The sequence below is a fragment of the Prionailurus viverrinus genome, chromosome A1 (genome assembly GCF_022837055.1).
Source record: "Prionailurus viverrinus isolate Anna chromosome A1, UM_Priviv_1.0, whole genome shotgun sequence".
Lineage (NCBI taxonomy): Eukaryota > Metazoa > Chordata > Mammalia > Carnivora > Felidae > Prionailurus > Prionailurus viverrinus.
This window is the reverse complement of record NC_062561.1, coordinates 115,007,462-115,028,441: the sequence shown is the minus strand read 5'-3', so window position 1 is coordinate 115,028,441 and position 20,980 is coordinate 115,007,462. Positions and strand designations below refer to the sequence as shown.

The 20,980-nt window shown below is 37.3% G+C and overlaps 1 protein-coding gene and 1 non-coding gene across 9 annotated transcripts in view; one reads left to right on the top strand and one right to left on the bottom strand.

Annotated features, from left to right (window-relative positions):
- The window catches only part of FAM13B (family with sequence similarity 13 member B), a 91,574-nt gene that overhangs the window by 13,302 nt on the left and 57,292 nt on the right, over window positions 1-20,980 (top strand). For all 8 annotated transcript variants that reach the window (XM_047850575.1, XM_047850622.1, XM_047850612.1 and 5 more), the window contains exons 2-6: window positions 7,293-7,459; window positions 8,781-8,972; window positions 9,460-9,672; window positions 15,188-15,365; window positions 15,671-15,812. In XM_047850575.1, coding sequence (XP_047706531.1) covers window positions 8,816-8,972; window positions 9,460-9,672; window positions 15,188-15,365; window positions 15,671-15,812 — 690 coding nt within the window. In that variant the 5' untranslated portion in view covers window positions 7,293-7,459; window positions 8,781-8,815. The remainder of the gene's footprint in view (window positions 1-7,292; window positions 7,460-8,780; window positions 8,973-9,459; window positions 9,673-15,187; window positions 15,366-15,670; window positions 15,813-20,980) is intronic.
- Window positions 2,014-2,123, bottom strand: LOC125146967 (U6 spliceosomal RNA). Its single transcript, XR_007144945.1, has one exon. It is a non-coding gene; the product is annotated as a U6 spliceosomal RNA (small nuclear RNA).

Below are 20,980 nucleotides of genomic sequence, written 5' to 3'. Positions count from 1 at the left end.
CATTTCACTGATTAGAGCGATGCTACCTGACATCTTTTCATGTCTGTTGGCCATCAATATGCCTTCTTTAGAAAAATGGCTATTCAGGTCTTCTGCCCATTTTTTAATCGGTTTGATTTTTGGTTGAGTTATGAGATCCTTGCACTTTGGATGGGCAAGATGACCTATTAAAGTTGTGTGTGTGTGTGTGTGTGTGTGTGTGTGTGTGTGTGTGTGGCGCAGTAGTAGTAAAATTTATGTTTTTGTATATTTTTTAATCTTAAAAGTTATTTTTCTATATGAGGATTATGCATATAACATACTTGTATATTTTTTACTACTCTACTTTAGTAATATGCATACAATATAAAAATGAGGAGTGGATCCATAATTTTTTTCCTGATCAAAAAATTTGGAGTCCAGGGGGCACCTGGATGGTTCATTCGGTTAAGCGTCTGACTCTTGATGTTGGCTCAGGTCACAGTCTCACTTTTTTGTGGGTTCGTGCCCCGAATTGGGCTCTGTGTTGACAGTGTGGAGCCTGCTTAGGATACTCTGTCTCCCTCTCTTTCTCTCAAAAATAAGTGAACATTTGAAAAATTTGGAGGCCAGGATTTCAGGTAGTTGAAGACAATTGAGGAATTTTGTGCAGGTTGTGGGGGATTTGGGTTAGATTTTAATTTTGAGGAGATTAGTGAGGGCAGTAGGTGAGAGGATTTAGTTACAGGGGATTTCATCTCCCTCTGGCTTTATTACTTTGATTTGAATAGCTTGAAATCATGGTTGGAGGTGATAAAATAATTGACTTTGGCCATGAAACCCTTTTGAGAGTTTCCCAAAATGATCCAGGATGTTTACCAATAGCTTATCTCTTTGCAGTTTTTGCCTAAATAAGAGAGGAATAATGAGCTGTTTCAAGGAAAAATAGTTTACATTTAGTGGGTCTTAGTCTTTGAAATACATGTGCTATATCTAGTATCACAATTTGGCAACTGTAGTCTTACAAAATGACTTGATTCCATTGTTCATTGTAATTTTGTAGAATCACCAGGGAGGATTGTACCCTCAAGTAGTATGTTAAAGTGCACTCAGATGAGCAAGACCTCAGGCATAGGAATAAAAATTGTTACAAGAAGTCCTTCATGCTCTTCTTTTTTTTTTTTTTTTTTTTTTAAAGTTTATTTATTTATTTTGAGAGACAGCACAAGGTGGGGGAGGAACAGAGAGAGAGGGAGAAAGAGAATCCCAAGTAGGCTGTGCATTGTTAGTGCAGAGCCTGAGGTGGGGCGCCTTCTCAGAAAACTGAGATCATGACCTGAGCTGAAATCAAGAGTTGGATGCTTAACTGACTGAGCCACCCAGGTGCCCCTTTTTCTGTTTTCTAAGGTAAAGAAGTTGCTAAACTTTTGGGTATTACAGCTCTCTCTCTCTCTTTTTTTTAAGTTTATTTATTTATTTTGAGAGAGAAAACTGAGAAGTGGCAGAGAGAGAGAGAGAGAGAGAGAGAGAGAGAGAGAGAATATCAGAAGCAGGCTCCTTACTACCAGTGCAGGGCCCTTGTGGGACTTGAACTCATGAACTGTGAGATCATTACCTGAGCCGAAATCCAGAGTCAGACGCTTAACCAACTGAGCCACCCAGGCACCCAGTATTATAGCTCTCTAATTAAAAAAAAATTTCTAGTCTTGAATTCTGTTTTATTTTAATTTAATTTTAATTTTTTTTTCTTTTTAATCTTTGATATAACAATTTTATTTCCAGGAATTTGGTTTGAGGAAATAAGGATAAGTACAAAGATTTGGCTAGAATTATGTTCATCATAGTGTTGTTTAATTTAAAATAGTAAAAGATGATAACCTATATATAATAGTGATTGGGTTACATAAACCACTGTTCATACATAAGATCAGTTGCTACATGGTCACTAAAATGTTCCATGAAACCAATACCACCAGGTACTGACAAGGATGTAGAACCAGAGGAACACTTACATGCAGATGGTGAGACTACAAATTGGCAAAACCACTTTGGAAAAAAAATATGGAACGCTTCACGAATTTGTGTGTCATCCTTGCACAGGGGCCATGCTAATAATCTTCTCTGTATCATCCCAATTTTAGTGTATGTGCTGCCGAAGCGAGCACTTGAATTCTGTTTTATACTATAATAAATTACTTATGGCATGGTCAGTGAATTTACTAATAGATTTAATTGACTTGATGTTTTTCCTGATCAAAATAGCATCTATGAACATACGACTGATAGCTTTATGTGCTTTTGAGACATGAGGCTTTTCAGCCTTTCTGTTTGTTCGGTGCACTGTTAAAGATTTCAGGCATATTAATACCTTGCTAGTTTTCAGACCAGGAAGGAACCACTGATTTAGCATATTGGGAACCTTCATAGTACCATCTTTGTTCAGTTTGAATGAAAGAGGTGCCTTTTCCTTTGCTTCGTGAACTGTTTAGAGCTTGCTAATGTGAAAAGCTGAATGTATGGAGCAGGGGTACATTTATTTGGTTCATTGACTTAGACTCTGTAACTGTCTACAGACTCAAATCTCTGTTCCCCAAGTTTACTATCTTTATTGAGGTCCAGTTCCCTGTTGGCTTTTTTCTCTTTGTAAACTAGTGATAGGGATTTTTTTTTTTTTTCTTTTTGGCATTAGCAATTATTGAGGTAGCTCTTTCAAATTTTTCTGTGTGAATTGTATCCTGTTTTGTCAAAACCATTTGGGGCAAAAGTGGGGTTTTTTGTTCCTTTCTATTCATTTTGAAGGTAGAAGTTTTTCCACATGAAAATGACAGTTTATCTTGGCGGATGCCACTTTTAACCACAGGTTGCTTATTTGCAAAATGATAAAACTTTATTATTAGTATTACAGTGTTTTTTAAAATTGTTTGCTTTGACAAGACTTAGTCTTCAGTCGAGCTTTAATTTTTTTTATACTATACAGAAAAATTAGTAATTTCTAAATGTGCTGGATAGCATACCTGGGGCTAAGTAGGGTAGGTTCTTGAAATGTGGCTAAAAGAGATATTTTATTTTTCTTTTTTTTTGTATGGAGAAGTATATTTTAAAAATGTCACACTCTATAATGAAAATAGTTTGGTATTAACTTATTAAAGTGCTGTTATGTCTTTGTATGGTTTCTTTTTTAATTTTTTTGTTTTCATTGAAGTATAATTTTATGTGATAACATTTTATATACAATAGCATTCACCCATTTAAATGTCCAGTTCAGTAAGTTTGACATGTGTATTAAGCATGTAACTACCACTACCACAGTCATGACTTAGAACATTTACATTACCCCAGAAAGTTCTCAGTGTTTTTTGGTTTTCTCATCACTGAAATGGATATAATGAAAGTATCTGCATCCATAGGATTGTTGTAAGGATAAATGAATTAATACATTTAAAGCCCTTAAAATAGTTCCTGAGTTATTATAAGAGCTCAGTTAATACTCTCTGTTGTTATTTGTCCATAGTATTTTTTTTTTTCAGGAGTAGAATGTAGTGATTCATCACTTACATATAACACCCACTGCTCATTCCAGTAAGTGCCATTCTTAATGCCCATGACCCATTTAGCCTATCCCCCCACCCAACACCCCTCCAGCAACCCTCAGTTTGTTCTCTGTATTTTAGAGTCTCTTAAGGTTTGCCTCCTTCTGTTTTTATCTTATTTTTCCTTCCCTTCCCCTATGTTCATCTGTTTTGTTTCCTTTAAAAAATTTTTTTTTAATGTTTATTATTTTTGAGAGAGAGAGAGAGAGACAGACAGTGCAAGTGGGGCAGGGGCAGAGAGAGAGGGAGACACAGAATCTGAAGTAGGCTCCAGGCTCTGAGCTGTCAGCACAGAACAGAGCCTGATGTGGGTCCCAGACTTGGGAACTACGAGATCAGAACCTGATCCCAAGTTGGACTCTTAACCAACTGAGCCACCCAGGCACACCCCATCATCTGTTTTGTTTCTTAAATTCCGCATATGGGTGAAATCATTTATTTATTTTTCTCTGACTGACTTATTTCACTTAGCAGAATACATTGTAGTTCCATCCACGTTGTTGCAATATCTGTAGTGTTGATGTTGGTATTCTTCCTTTTTTATTTTATTTTACTTTTTAACATTTATTTATTTTTGAGAGAGAGAGAGACAGAGACAGAGTGTGAGTGGGGGAGCGGCAGAGAGAGAGGGAGACACAGAATCTGAAGCAGGCTTCAGGCTCTGGGCTGTCAGCCCAGAGCTTGATGCGGGGCTTGAACCGACAAACTGTGAGATCATGACTTGAGCCGAAGTTGGACGCTTAAGTAACTGAGCCACTCAGGAGCTCTGGTGTTCTTTTTTAAAAGCCCCTCCTTACTAATTTTATTGGGTATTTAAAACTTAAGAGATTCTTTGCTGTCTGTTCCTATTATGTATATGTATATGTAAATGGACCTGAATGGAATGCAGAAATAGCTTGAGTAGCAGAACTCAAGTTGATAGCTGCTCTATGAAGGTACATGTTCCTGAATGTACCTATCACCCACTTTTATTGAAAATTGGTATTGTGTTATTTTTATAACTGTGTCTCATGATACAGAATTCAAAATGATTTCTTATTTGTTGTCAGTATCACTATTCTAGGCAACTGTCATTTGTATTTAAAATGATTTTGCTGTTTTAGGTATGCTGGCTGGCTAAGTCCATAGAGCATGTGACTCTTGATTGAGTTCCAGTCCCACATTCAGGAGTATATTGTACTTAAAAAAAAAATCTTAAAACGAAAAAGATTCTTAAAATGTTTTTGCTGATTTGATTTATAATAAAATTATACTTCTGGAAATCTTTGGTTATTTTGAAAGTCTACACATTGTATTCCCTTGTGTCAAGCCTTTTATTGATTAAATGCTTTTGTATTTTATGGATTCTGTCTGCTAAGACATTTCATCAGATCTCTTTGGGACATTTTTCTATGGTGTCTGATGCTATTTTCTTTGAGAATTGGAATTTGTAGTTTAAATTAAAAAATTTAATGTTTATTTATTTTAGAGTAAGAGACTGAGTGCAGGGTGCAGGCTGGGGAGGGGCAGAGTGAGAGGAAGACACCGAATCTGAAGCAGGCTCCAGGCTCCGAGCTGTCAGCACAGAGCCCAACATGTGGGGCTCGAACTCTTGAACTGTGAGACCATGACCTGAGCCAAAGTCAGACCCACAACTGACTGAGCCACCCAGGCTCCCCTGGAATTTGTAGTTTAGATATCACATCAATTTTCTAGAGGTTACGTGACAAATTACTATAAACAGGGTAACTCTAAAACAACCTATTTTTTTTTTCTCCCAGATCTGGAGGCCAAAAGGCTAAAATGAGGGTGTAGGCAGGCCCTCTGAAGGTTCTAGGGAGGAATCATCCATTGTCTCTTCTAGCTTTTGATGACTCCTGGTGTTTCTTGTCTTGTGACCGCAGAACTCCCAATTTCTTCCTGTTTCTTCACACAGCCTTCTTCCCCTCACTGTGTGTCTATCTGTCCTGTCTTCTGCTTATAAAGACACCAATCATTGGATTTAGGACTCACCCTAAATCCAGGGTAATTTCATTTTGAGATCCTCAACTAATTACATACGCAAAGACCCTATTTCCAAATAAGTTCACATTCTGAGGTTCTGGGTAGACATGAGATTTTTGGGGAATGCTGTTGAACCCACTACAGATAGGAAGGGAATATTCACATGATTTAAACTCTGAGAAGTGGTGGGGAACAGGATTAAATAATGTCAAAAACTACTTCACAGGTTGCAGAAATGTTATTTTGGGCTACTCTCCACTCTAAATGCTTTTGCAATGTGTTGGTTCCTGGTTTCATTAAGACACAGAAACACTGAGTACCCATCTTAGTGATAACATAGAACTTGCTTCTGACAAGACTCTTCTAATGAGTGTTTTATTGTACCTCAGGCAAGTCCTGTTTTTCTTTATGACTTGAAGGTATTAACCTGAAACCTGACTTTTAATGTGAGTTTATTAAACATTTTATCCCTGAAGTTAACCTCTCTAAAAGGTCTTCTATAACTTAACTTTGAAGTTGTTTTTCAGATGAATACGCTACATGTTTTAGCAGGCATTGCAGGATGTTTGGGAAGTAATCATCTACTAAAGATTTGTTGTGGGAATGTGGTTTTCCTTCCGCTCCATTTTTAATGTTCCTCTTGGAGGTATATGTTACTAATAAGACATTTTTGAAAATCACAGTGAATGATAATACTGTTGTGCTGACCTGAGTGCTCTCTCTCTTTTTAAAAAATTTTATTTATTTATTAAGTAGGGTCTGTGCCCACCCAATGTGGGGATCAAACTCATGACCCTGAAATTAATTAAGAGTTGCATGCTCCACGGACTGAGCCAGCCAGGTGGCCCTGACTTGGACTCTTTTGAGCAGAGTGCTGCAGTGTAGTTTGCTGCTGAACTTACTAATTTTTAAATAGATTGTTAGAATTCCCAGAGGGTGATGAAACAATTGATAAATGAGACCAAATATTAAATGCATTGCCAAACAGATTTCCTCTCTCCAGCCTGTTTGCTGGTTTTTTAACATTTAATGTGAAGAGAGAAAACTGGTTATCTCTCTGCTACCTGATATATTATCTCAGTTAAACTTAACAGCTATGTAGGTATTACTTTTACATAAGGAAATCTAAGATTAGAGACATGGAGACATGGAAGTTTTTCAGGGTCACATCTATAGGATGGTGTAGTTAATATTTTGAATGTCAGCCTTTCTGGTTCTGTTAACTGCTCTTTTCCAACATACGCTGTTATCTCTCCAAACCAGAAAGGTCAGACAACTACATTCTTGCTAACAAAATATTTGCTGTGTACAAAAAAAAAAAAAAAAAAGAATAAAGTACATGAGTGCTATTCTGAGCTTAGAGTCTTCAGTTCTTTGAGCTAAAAATGTTTCTGTGTTTTATTCTGAGTATAAGGGGACACAATGGACGTGGGTGGGGTGTGTGTATATGTGCTCAAATGCAAGATCCATTGAGAAAAATGGATTATTTGAATGGTGTAATCTCTGAAGATCTGTACTGTTAAAGATTCTCCTTTGCAGTTTTCTTTTGTTTTTAGCAAAAAGATTCTTGTCCAGGTTAGCCATCATAATTTGAAACCTTGTGCAAGATTTTTGCCTCTAACTAGGTCACAGGCAAATTTTCAGGCAGAAGAATGGTTTTAAGTGTAGGTATCCTCCTAAAAGGACTTCAGTGTTTATTCTAGTCACTTCTCACAGTTAAAGTTGGTTTGGGAAATAAAAAGAATTTTTTTTTTCTTCTAGATTAACTGCTGAAGTACTGATCGAGTTCTGTGTTTCTTCAATGAGGAACTACAGGCTGATCTTCTGCCATAATCTCAAACAGCCATAAATGACAAAAGAATGCTTGCTCAGTGAGGGTAGCTGGTACAGAAGCCATTTTTTAAACTTAGGTGTTTAAGTACTCAAAGGTAAGTTTTCAAAACGGTATTCCCATGCTGTATAAATACACAGAAATTTGGGGGTTTATCTCCTGTTGCTGCTATTTGGTTATTAACTTGAGGTTTGGTAGTTATTAGCTGGCACCAGATATGTTGAAGAATGGATCTTCTTTGTCTGAAGTTGTATACATTTATGGCATTTTGTGGCGCCTAAGTTAACCTCTATTGTTTCTGTAAGTTGAATAGATTGTGTCCTAGTCACATTGTGATACTCTCTTGATCTACTGGGTACAGCTATTATGTAATGTGTATAGAAGTTGTTTTTGCAAACTTTAGAATATTGAGTAGTTTTATTTATTTTTTTGCTCTCTTGTGTGAGAAAGGAATTGTTTCTTTGGGGTTATGAAAAAAAACACAGTTGGTGTCATTTTGTTCATTATCAACTTTTGAAAAAAGTTTTTCTTTCTTTTGAAAATACTTACTGCCCACATAAAGTAATGAATGTTTTATTTTAGAAAACAATTTTTCTTGGGATTACTTGTTCTCTGATGCTTCATCTATTAGAAACATTGTTTTCTCTCACTGCTTTACTGATCACAGTTACTACAAAGTTAAGACAACTTATTTCTTCTGAACTAGACTGGCTGTGGAAATTTTTCTTTGAAATAATTAATGAAACAGCAAGTTTGATGAAAGAACATTCTCATTTGAAAGTTGATGTCTAGAACTGAAAATTTTCCTTCATTTATAAAAACATTATGGCTGCTCTGTCATGTAGAAATAAAAACTGGTTAATCTTGTTCTTACTAGCCTATCATTTTTAAAAAGTTATTTTTAAACCATCAATTTATAAAAAGTGATTCTCTCCTGTTTTGGATGCTAACAAATTAAGGGGTTAGACGGGGTTCATGTAGCACAGTCCAGAAATGATTGGGTTTGGTTTTTCACCTGTGTCAATAAGCCTGCTCAGTAAAGGCCCTGTTGGAGCCATGTTTGCTCCTTAATTTGTCTTTGGGACATTAATGTCCTTTGCTAAGTTTAATGACAAATTTGCCATTATTTGATAAATACACGAACACTAAAGGCAGTATTCAAAACTAACTATATTTAATGGAGAAAATGTTTGGATGATTATATTGAACTTTATTTGTAGAATGTTCTGTGGGCCTGAAAGCTGGAACATATGTAATGATGAAAACACATTCTGGTATAAAGCATTTTTCTGTAATTATTTTAGTCATATTGTCACCTGTTGATTGTTAGTCTGTCTGTCTGTCTTTATTTATTTATTTATTTATTTATTTATTTATTTATTTATTTATTTATTTATTTTTAATCTTTCATTTGGCAGAAAAGACAGCTTTGATTTCTGGCTGCAAAAAAGATATGAGGAAGAGCTCCTCCCCTTCCTTGAGTAACTGCAACTCTGTTCTTGCTAACAAAATATTTGGAATTCCACTTGATGAGCTGCAGCAGGGAGGACATCCAGACAATGAGGTTCCGTTCATAGTCCGCCACGTTGTGGACTATATCGAGGAACATGGTATACATTTCCTTACCTTTAGGGCTAGCCTTTGTTTTAATAAACCCAACTTACACCTTTTGACCTTGGATTGATTTCTTTCTTTCTTTCTTTCTTTCTTTCTTTCTTTCTTTCTTTCTTTCCTTCCTTCCTTCCTTCCTTCCTTCCTTCCTTCCTTCCTTCTCCAGTATGAAAAGTCCAAAATTTAGTAAGGAAAAATGTTAATTTCTTATTTAAAGTCATACACTTAGAAATGCCCAGCATAGAGCATTTTTTAGTGGGGTGGTGATAGTAATATTTTTAATGGGCCGGGGGTGGATAAAATAGATTATCCCTTAGGACAGAGATAGTATGTTTCTAGATTTGTTATTTGAAGGTGTTCAGCCCAACCGGAGAGCCAAGAAGGGCTTTGAGAAGTATGAATATTTTAAATTGATTGGAAAATGAATATATATGGCCAAGTACTTGAAGTTGAATCTTATTTAATTTTTGCCTTGAACTAATGTAGGAGGTCTGGAGCAGCAAGGACTTTTTCAAGTCAATGGAAATGCTGAGACAGTGGAGTGGCTTCGACAGAGATACGACAGCGGAGAAGAGGTGGATTTGGTTAAGGAAGCAGATGTTCCCTCAGCTATTAGTCTTCTTAGATTTTTCCTTCAAGAACTTCCTGAACCTGTTATTCCTGGCAGTTTGCATATTCACTTGATGCAGCTTTCTCAAGGTAGTATAATTTGATTCTTACCAATCAATCATTTGCCATTAATTTCAGGATATTTTTACCTTATAGAAATCTTGACATGTAGACAGTAATTATAGTAGTTCTGAGATCAATTTCTTATGTTCCCATTTGGGAACATACATTCTTTGTATCTATATGGTCTAGTCAAGGGAATGGCAACTTTTTAGATAACGTGTAGTACTATTTACTTTTTATGATTAGTCTTAGGAAGCTTAAGATACAGGGTGAGAAGGAGAAGGAGGAAGGGCAGGAGAAAAGAACAAGGAATAAGAGGGTTGGGAAAGAAGAAAAATATATATGAAGTGATATTGTGTGGCATAACATCCACTAATAGTGCCATTCCTTAGTGGTGATGTTAATATTGGATGTTTGTCCCTGGTTATTTTTTGTTTGTTTTGTTTTTTTTATTTTTTTATTTTTGAGACAGAGAGAGACAGAGCATGAAAGGGGGAGGGACAGAGAGAGGGAGACACAGAATCAGAAGCAGGCTCCAGGCTCCGAGCCATCAGCCCAGAGCCTGACGCGGGGCTCGAACTCGTGGACCGCGAGATCATGACCTGAGCTGAAGTCGGACGCTCAACCGACTGAGCCACCCAGGCGCCCCTGTTTGCCCCTGGTTTGATAGAACTTGCTAGCAAAAACCAGAAGACAACTTTGATTCCAGGTTTGGAATATACTTAAAGCTTGTTCTTGGACTTCTGCCTGGAGGAAATAAAATACCAAATTGAATATCAGGATTCCAAGCCAAATAAAAAAGCGTTGATTTGTATTTGTTGGGTTAGGTTTTTGGTGGTGACTAATAGTAGGGCTTAGCTGGAATGGAATAAGAAGGAAAAATAGACATAGAGGTAGGCAGAAAGGTAAGAAGAACCAAGCAGTGAGGAAATAATTCTGTTCCTAGAGCCAAATGGTATTCAGTGTATGTAATGGAGTGACGTGTTTCATTATATGGGAAAGTTTATAAAGTTGGTGTATAATATTACACATTTCTTGAAATTTAAAATTATGTTTTGGCTTTTCTTTGTATTGTGGAATCTCTTTAATTTTTTGAATTGGGTCTTCTAGAGAAATTCATTGGTGTTAAGACATAACTGTTTAATGCCTATCGCTGTCATAGCTGGATGTTTTATAATGTGTTTGTATTCTTAAGCCATATGTAGTCAGAGAAGGAAGATTTTCTTTTGAGTGTTTTTATCCATCTTTAAAAAATTGTTTAAACACCTTTGAGCCTAAATTAGTGAGTACCTCTGATTTATGTCTGAAGGTCACTACTTTAATTCTGTTATTTTAATGTGCCACCTGGATCAAAAAACAGATTTCTTTTTTTTTCAACGTTTATTTATTTTTGGGACAGAGAGAGACAGAGCATGAACGGGGGAAGGGCAGAGAGAGAGGGAGACACAGAATCAGAAACAGGCTCCAGGCTCTGAGCCATCAGCCCAGAGCCTGACGTGGGGCTCGAACTCACAGACCGCGAGATTGTGACCTGGCTGAAGTCGGACGCTTAACCGACTGCGCCACCCACGCGCCCCAAAAAACAGATTTCAAAATACATTGTCCTTAATGTCCCATTTTTTCAAAGGGTAACTTTATTCCCCCCGCCCAAATACTACTGTTTTGTTTTGAATTTCTGAATCCATTTCTTTGATTTTTTTTTTGTAGGAATATTTTCAAATATTTATATTGAGTCACCTAATTGGCATTTTGCATCCATTAAATACGTAATGAAACTGATGTGTTAAAAGAGTTTTGTTTTGAGTCCTTTTTATGACTCTAGAGCCATTTTTTTATTTTTAAAGTAATAGGGTTCTCTGTTCAGTGTATTAGTTGAATTGCAGACAAGTCTTTATTTTTTAATAAGTTTATTTTGAGAGAGAGAGAGAGAGAGAGAGAGAGAGCATGAGTAGGGGAGGGGCAGAGAGAGAGGAAGAGAGAGAATCCCAAGCAGGCTCCACACTGCTAGCCTAGAACTTGATGTGGGCCTTCAACACATGAACTGTGAAATCATGAGCTGAGCTGAAACCAAGAGTTGGAGGCTTAACTGACTGAGCCATGCAGGCACCTCGCAGACACATCTCTTAAAGATGGAACCTTAAGTTCCAGCTATCAGAAAATTTATAAATGAGTAACTGGAATAAGATTTAATGGTAATAAAGTCATTGACTTTCACTGAGACTGTCAGAAGCTATTTTATCACTAGGTTTATCATTTTGATTGAGTCATTTAAAATGATGACAGCATTGTGCACTATGTTATTCGTAGGATTACAGTATGCATCTTACTAATTACTGCATTGACATTTGCTTGTGAATGAATTTAAAGTATACAAATTTGCTGTGGCCTGTATGTTTTTAATTGTTCTAACATGAGAAATCCATCATGCTCCATTCTCCACTTATGTAACCGTTAGCATGTGTATTTATGCATACACATACCCACATACACACCCCTTTTCTTAAGAGCTATGCAGAAAAGGTGTGGCAGTACTTAACTTGAGGTGCTGTTTCTGTTTGTTTTGTAATATAATCTGTTTAATTTTATTCTCCTTTAGTAATTTTTTGAGAAAGATGTCTGGTAGGTCACTGGATAAAGATTGCTTTCTCCACTTGTAGAAGAGTACTGTGTTGGTATTTTAATTGACATTCAAAATACCTGAGAAAATTATTACTTTTTTTTTAATGTTTATTTATTTTTGAGAGAGAGCATGTGTGTGTGCAAGAGTGGGGGAAGGGAAGAGAGAGAGGGGGACAGAGGATCAGGAGCAGGCTCTGTGCTGACAGCGGAGAGCCTGAGGTAGGGGGATTGAATCCACTATCCGTGAGATATGACCTGAGCTGCAGTCGGATGCCTAACCAACTGAGCCACCCAGGTGCCCTGAGGAGATTGTTGCTTTTAGGAACATGGAAGGAGCATTGTTGCAATTACATTTGTGTTTTTAAAAAAGTCATTTTTGTTTTCTGTGGTAGCAAGACACTGCAGTGTGGCATTTCTGGTGTGGTTAGACTTTTTGTTTAGAACAGAGTTTCAAAATCTTGGTACTGTTGATATTTTAGGCTGGATAATTCTTTATTATAAGGGACCGTCTTGTGAATTTTAGGATGTTTAACAAGATCCCTTGCCTCTACCCACTGTCATCCCTTTCCCTCAGGTCATGACTACCATTCCATTCATTGTCAAATGTTGACAGTCATTGTTTTAGACCATGATTTGTCCAGCTACTTATATGTTACGTTTTGTTAGAAAACAAGGCTTTTATTTTAAAAAAAAATTTTTTTTAACGTTTTTATTTATTTTTGGGACAGAGAGACAGAGCATGAACGGGGTAGGGGCACAGAGAGAGGGAGACACAGAATCGGAAACAGGCTCCAGGCTCCGAGCCATCAGCCCAGAGCCTGACGCGGGGCTCGAACTCACAGACCGCGAGATCGTGACCTGGCTGAAGTCGGACGCTCAACCGACTGCGCCACCCAGGCGCCCCAAGGCTTTTAGTTTTGTGAATTTGTTGTAACATTTTCAAAAAATGCTTAGGTGCTTGAAAGAATTGCTAGTTAGGATAAACTTCTTTGATACATCTATTTTTTCTGTATATAATTTAATTCCGAAGTAGGTTCAAGAGGAAAGAAATTCAAGCAGGTGTGTATTTTATAGCTGTATATATTTTGAAATGCTTCTCTGCCTTATTTGAAGACTTTAGAAGAAGCAGCCTGGGGGCACTTGGGTGGCTCAGTCGGTTAAGCATCCGACTTCGGCTCAGGTCATGATCTCACAGTTCGGTTTGTGAGTTTGAGCCCCAAGTGGGGCTCTGCACTAACAGGGAGGAGTCTGCTTGGAATTCTCTCTCCCTCTCACTTTCTCTCCCTCTGGCAGTGCCCCCTCTCTCTCAAGATATATAAATAATCATTTAAAAAAATAGAAGAAGCAGCCTGGCAGTTATAAATATTTTTGTATAGTGGAAATGTGTACAATCAAAAGTAGAGCAACATGGACAGTATTTCAAGTAAAAAACAGCATTATCACTCCATCAAAGCCAATGTTTTAGTAGTTCAGCTTTTTTGCCCCATTATTGTATATTCATTTAGCTTATCCAACTAATATTTGTTTAATACCTGCTATATGCTAGGCAGTCTTCCAGATTCTGGGAGTGCATCAGTGAACAAAACTGGATAAAAACCTCTGCCATCACAGAGCTAAACTTCTAAAGGACTTAGCAGAGACAGAGGAAAAATAGATGATAAATAAACTAAATATATGCGTGTGTCAGATGATAAGTACCGAAAAGCTAGGGAGGGTGTTAGGTAGAAGTTGTTAGTGTTATTGTTGCAGTCAGTATATTGATAATATTAATTGTTTGCATATATTTTTTGAGTTGATAACCATGATTTTTAAAAATAACCCTTTGCTGCTAAATGCTTAGGTTGTTAACATTTCCACCAACTGTAGCCATGGTGGTTTAAAAAAACATTCTAGGGACTCTTTCATTCAGTTAAGAAATCAAAGTATTGTACTTGAATGGACAGTTGGTAGTATTATCAATATAGAAGAATTGGTATTGGTTGTTTTTTAAATTTTAAGTAAAACTCATGTGACTATAACCTTTCCTGATAAGCTTAGGCTTAAGTGTTTTTGCAGAGTTGGCCAATATCTTGACCATAACCTTTTTACCTATAATTTTTCTGTAAATTAATTTTAAAAATCTGAAGAAAAATATGTAGTGAAACATAATTGGGTTATTTTTCACTATTGAAGCATTAAATTACTTCATTTGGAGGGTATATGTGAGAAATTCTCTCTCCTAAGTGAGACCCTCACCAATCACGGGATGCTATAGGCCTAAGTTTCTATTAATGAAAATTCAGTGACATGATTAACACAGGGCCTAGCTTCTGTCACTCAAAAATTAACTTCATAAACAGAAAGCAACATCAAGTTAGAGAAAAACAGTTAAGAAGTGGAATTCTTCTTTATTTAGTCCTACTGATATTGCTGAAGTTAATTGTTCTTTTCAGGATGTTAGGGGAGGAAGAAAGTTACTTACACCCTGTTCCTTCCTCTTTGCCCATTCATCCAAGTGGAAAAGTGTCACTGATTCTATTTGTTGGTTAAATCTTTGTTCATTCATAGTTGACGTTGATTAGCATTAGCCAGTGCATTTTGACTTCTTAGAGTTGGCACTGATTTGGAAACACAGGTACTGTCATGCAAAAAACAGTATGATGAGAATTGAAAAAAAATAAATTAGAGAATTTGTGCTGATGAGTAATAGATGAGGAAAACATCCTTCAGCAATTGAAGGGTTGAGTTCCTTCTCTCTAACTCTTCTCTTCCCCTTAATAAGTGAAATGCAAAGCCCTAAGGCATTTGGCTCCTGGTAGAGGAAGTGAAGAGGTTTTGAATTGTTAAAGTAAAAAAGGTGATGTGGGTGGAGTAATGTGAACCTGGCAAAATATCTGAGCTTTGCTTTTACTTCATTAAAAAAACCTGTCATTATGTTTTATAGATTATAATAATGAAGATGAATTTGGAAGAAAGTTGAGGTTCCTTTTACAACAGCTTCCACCTGTTAATTACAGTTTGTTAAAGTTTCTGTGTAGATTTTTAGCCAATGTAGCATCACATCATGAAGAAATTTGGTCTGCAAACTCTCTGGCTGCTGTCTTTGGTCCAGATGTCTTCCAGTAAGTTTTTCCCCCAATTTTTGTGTAATCAAAAAATACTGAATTTGTGAAATAGAGTCGTTATACTATCCCCCAAGGATCATAGGTTGCTGGGTGAACCATTATTTTTTATAGTAGATCTGATTAATCCTCCCAGCATTTCTGTGAAGAGGGTACAAATTAGGTAGGCTTTACAGATGGGAAAACTGAGGCACAGAATGATGACATAAATTGCTCAGGTTTATAAAGTGACTCATTGGTTGTCTTCTAATTTTACCTGTATTTGATTTAAGGACTCTCAGTTCAATTTGGACTTTTATTCTTAGCATTTACACAGACGTGGAAGATCTGAAAGAGCAAGAAATAGTGAGCAGGATAATGGCTGGACTTCTGGAAAATTACTATGAGTTTTTTGAGAATGAAGAGGAAGATTTCTCATCTAATGATTTGAGTTCAATTACTGAACAGGTGAGAATATTTTAGATACTTGAAGAATTTTTAAAGAATATACTCTTTAGGGCTTGGCACAAACTCAGGTGGAATTTTTAAGTACTAAACAAAGCAGTTGTCTTGGTTATTATATGTAATCATAGGTAACACATCCACGTAATATATGAATGTGATTATTTTTCTTAAGTTCTTGTTTTCAATTTGAGTAATATGGAAAAGGCATTGAAACCAGACTGTGACTATATGTTAGGTATTTTTGAGGTTTGTATGTTTTTATTCTAACTTAAGCATTGTTTATTTTGTAAGAATAGGGTGGTTTTTTGCTTTTGCAAAGAAACTTAGCATAGAGGAATGTAGACAAAAGGTGAGAAATAGAAGGTAGAGGGAGAGATTCAATACAAAGTTCACACATACTTTAAAAAATAGAAAGTTTTTCTTGTTGGAAGTAGCATCAATAGAGCAGTGCAATCATTGTCATTAATGGGAAGCATCAAGAGTAAAAGTTGAGTTTGCAGGTAGTTTTTTAACTCTTGTGACTCTGGAAAATTAACATCCATTTTTCCAACTACATTATATTTTGTTGTTGGTTGAGATTGTACAGGACCTAGTTATTGTCTCCTTCCTGAAATGAAAATATTGATGCAGAGTGACTAATTTATTGTAAAACCATATTAATCCAGACTTTTCACGCTTAGAATTTGTGATTTAGGTCTATGTGGAGGTTTTTATTTTGTTCGTAAGTGAAATGATTTGTCAAACTTTTATTAGGTTAAAACCTATGAAGTTATATTGTGGTCATGGGGTGGGGCTGCTACTTTTTAAAAAAAAAATTTTTTTTTTCAACATTTATTTATTTTTTTTGGGATAGAGAGAGACAGAGCATGAACGGGGGAGGGGCAGAGAAAGAGGGAGACACAGAATCAGAAACAGGCTCCAGGCTCTGAGCCATCAGCCCAGAGCCTGATGCGGGGCTCGAACTCACGGACCGCGAGATCGTGACCTGGCTGAAGTCGGACGCTCAACCGACTGCGCCACCCGGGCGCCCCGGGGCTGCTACTTTTTTAATGAGTAATTCACCTGGTTAAAAAAAATATTTAGTAAAATTTCTTGCTTTTACTCATACCCACTCCCCCCTCACGTTGGTTTTTTATGTGTTTTTCCAGAGTTTCTTTATGCAAATGTAAGCAAATATTGCCTCACAGATTTTTGTTTTTGTTTTTTATTTGTTTTTGTTTTTTTAATGTTTACTTATTTTTGAGAGAGACAGAATGCAGTCTGGAGAAGGGCAGAGATAGAGGGAGACACAGAATCCAAAGTAGGTACTAGGCCCTGAGCTGTCAGCACAGAGCGTGACCCAGGACTTGAACTCCCAGACTGTGAGATCATGATCTGAGCTGAAGTCCGACGCTTAATAGACTGAGCCACCCAGATGCCCCTCCTCACAGTTTTTTTTTTTTTTTTTATTTTTTAAAAAAATTTTTTTTTTCTCAATGTTTATTTATTTTTGGGACAGAGAGAGACAGAGCATGAACGGGGGAGGGGCAGAGAGAGAGGGAAACACAGAATCGGAAACAGGCTCCAGGCTCTGAGCCATCAGCCCAGAGCCTGACGCGGGGCTCGAACTCCCGGACCGCGAGATTGTGACCTGGCTGAAGTCGGACGCTTAACCGACTGCGCCACCCAGGCGCCCCCACAGTTTTTTAAGAGGAAGGTAGCATACCACACACAGTTCTGCACCATCATTTTGTGGTTGTTGTTTTTATTTAAAGTTTTTTTTTTAATGTTTATTTTTGAGGGGGGGGGAGAGAGAGAGAGAGAGAGAGAGAGAGGGAGAGGGAGGGAGAGGGAGGGAAAGGGAGGGAAAGGGAGTGTGAGCGTGTGAGAGTGGGGAAGGAGAGAGAGGGAGACTCAGAATCCGAAGCAGGGTCCAGGCTCTGAGCCGTCAGCACAGAGCCCTACATGGGGCTCAAACCCATGGACCATGAGATCATGACTTGAGCCGAAGTCAGACGCTTAACTGACTGAGCCACCCGGGGACCCCCTGTTTTTTTTTAATCTGTTAACAGTTTATTTTGGAACTCTTTTCTTATTGGAATATAGAGACAATACCCTTGTGTTTTTATGTCTGCAAAGTTCCCTATTGTATGGATGCACCATTATAATTTATTTGATGTATAGTACTGATCTCCACCTGAAAAGGTGATAGTACACCCCATTTTCTTAGAAGAGTCCTGGTTTATATCTGCTTCTCGTGTAATTATTAGTAGCTCGCCTTTTCACTCTTACATATATCCAGGTTCTGATGATTAATTGTATGGTCACTATTTATTGATGCACATTGGGTGGCTTCTTTTAATTTGCTATTAGATTATGAAATAGCATCTTTTGAAAGGTAGTTTATCATACGGATTTTTATGAATTCTTACTGACCTTGGTTCTGATAATGTGAATTAGGAGTTTTCCCACATAGTCTATCTTTTTTTTTTTTTTTAATAAAGAGTTTCTTTACTGTTGTGGACTTTTATGAGCAAGATTTTTTAATATTTGGAGTTGAGATCTTCCTTATTTTTTAATGTTTTCTTCACATAAGCATTTATACCTTTGATTTTCCTTCCCTCTTTCTGTCTCCCTTTTCCTTCCTTCCTCTCTCACTCTCTCCTGTTTCTTTTCAAGTATCATGTACTTTAAGGAAACAGTAACAAGCCAGATTACAGTTTGTAATGTGTAAACTGGGGATGAAAACTGCATATGTATACCATTGTGAAGTAAGTCAAGTGGGTAGAACTTGTAGCCAGAATACTGATCCTTGGAATTTTTGGCATATTTTTTGAACTTCCCAACTGTTATATGCTGTTGCTAATTTAAAATTTTGGTTAGAATAAAGAACTGACACATCTCTTCAAAATTATTCTTGGCTTTAAAGAAAATGACAAGAAGAGAAGAGGACAAGGAGATAGATATGCCTTAAGAATTTAATGTCTTATTTCATTATTTTTTGATTTTTTAATGTCTATTTATTTTTGAGAGAGAGAGAGTATGGGAGGGAGGGGCAGAAAGAGAGGGAGACACAGAATCTGAAGCAGGCTCCAGGCTCTGAGCTGTTGGCACAGAGCCTGATGTGGGGCTCGAACTCGTGAACCGCAAGACCATGACCTTAGCTGAAGTTGGACACTTAAATGACTGAGCCACTCAGGTGCCCCAGTTTTGTTTGTTTGTTTGTTTGTTTGTTTTTTGATTTTAGAGAGAGAGTGCAAGCAGGCGAGAGGAACAGAGAGGGGGAGAGAGAGAGAATCCCACAACCCTGGGATCATGACCTGAGCCAAAATCTAGAGTCAGACACTCAGGTGCACCAAATCTGTAATGTCTTTGATGCCTGTAAGAAATCCCATTTTTGGGAATTCTGTGTGCCACTTTTCTTTTCCTTAAATTGTTTTAGTTTAGTGGTGCCTGGCTGGCTCAGTAGGTAGAGTGTATGACTGTTGATTTCAAGGTTGTAAGTTTGAGCCCTATGTTGGGTGTAGAGATTACTTGAAAAAGATAAAATCTTGATTTAATTTTAGTTTTTTTGTTTTTTAGAGTTTATTTTGAGAGAGAGTGTATGTACACATATGCATGCACATGAGAGAGTGGGGAAGAGGCAGAGAAAGAGGGAGAGAGACTCTCCCAAGTAGGCTCCATGCTGTCAGGGCAGAGCCCAGTGTGGGGCTCGATTCCACGAACCGGGAGATCATGACCTGAGCTGAGATTGAGAGTTATATGCTTAACCAACCGAGTTGCCTAGGCACCCCAAAAATGATAAAATCTTTAAAGAAATTTGGGGCACCTGGGTGGTTCAGTGGGTTAAGCATCCAAGTTCAGCTCAGGCCATGATTTCATAGTTCTTGGGTTCAAGCCCCAAGACAGCACAGAGCTTGCTGACAGCACAGAGCTTGGAGCCTGCCTCAGATTCTGTGTCTCTCTCTGCTCTTCGCCTGCTGGCGCTCTGTCTCTCTCTCTCAAAAATAAACATTAAAAAAAATTAAAAAAATTAATAATGTTTTAGTAATTTATTTAGATAAAATTAATGGCTGCTCAAAGTGAAATAATATGAATGTGTTTGTGTTACTCATCTTTTACATTTCTTGAGAAGATTTGAATTCTAAGAAACTGATGATGCCAGTTTGTCCTAATATTTATATCTAGACAGCTCTAAAGTCTTCAGGGTATATCTTGACTGTTTTATGTTGTGGTGTAATTCTCTGATATTTCTGCTATCCTCTGTCTTCTTTATGTACACTGAAATAACTCTCATGTAATTCACTTGTATTTAAAAAAATTTTTTTAATGTGTATTAATTTTTGAGAAAGACAGAGTGTGAGCAGGGGAGGGGCAGAGGGGGAGGGAGGCACAGAATCTGAAGTAGGCTCCAGGCTTTGAGCTGTGTCAGCAGAGAGTCTGATGTGGCACTTGAACCCATGAACTGTGAGATCATGACCTGCGCTGTAGTTGGATGCTCAACCAGCTGAGCCACCTAGGCATCCAAATGCATATATTTCTTTAAGCACTAGCAGAATTGACTTAAAATATGTTGTGCTTTACATTAGATAGAATGGTGGTTAGTTAACACCAGCACATAATGGTGAATTCTGCAGGTTTGCCCGTGGATAGAAAAGATGTTAGCATATTGAATAGAATATGATCAATAATGGATTAGTGCTGTGAGTCCTAAGAGAGAGTGATGTATATTTAATTATTTTGTTTCATATTACTGATTACCAGAATTTGTTTTCTTAACTATTTCTATGATATTTCTATACTATAAACAGGTTACAATAGTAGGACAGATACCTGAAAATTTATTTTCTTTAAAGCAGATTTGGTAACTTCAGTTTGACTTGTGAGGCTGAATTGGTACCATATTGAGTGAAAGTAAAATTTCTTCCAACTTAGCACAATTTGGTTGTATGTATATTTTTTAAGTTTATTTATTTTTGAGAGAAAGAGACAGAACGTGAAGGGGGGAGGGGTAGAGAGAGAGGGAGACACAGAATCTGAAGCAGGCTCTAGGCTCTGAGCTATCAGCACAGAACCCAACATGGGGCTCAAACCTGTGAGCTGTGAGATCATGACCTGAAGTGAAGTTGGACGCCTAACTGAGTGAGCCACCCAGGCATCCCTATTTTGGTTATATTTTTAAGTTGACCTAA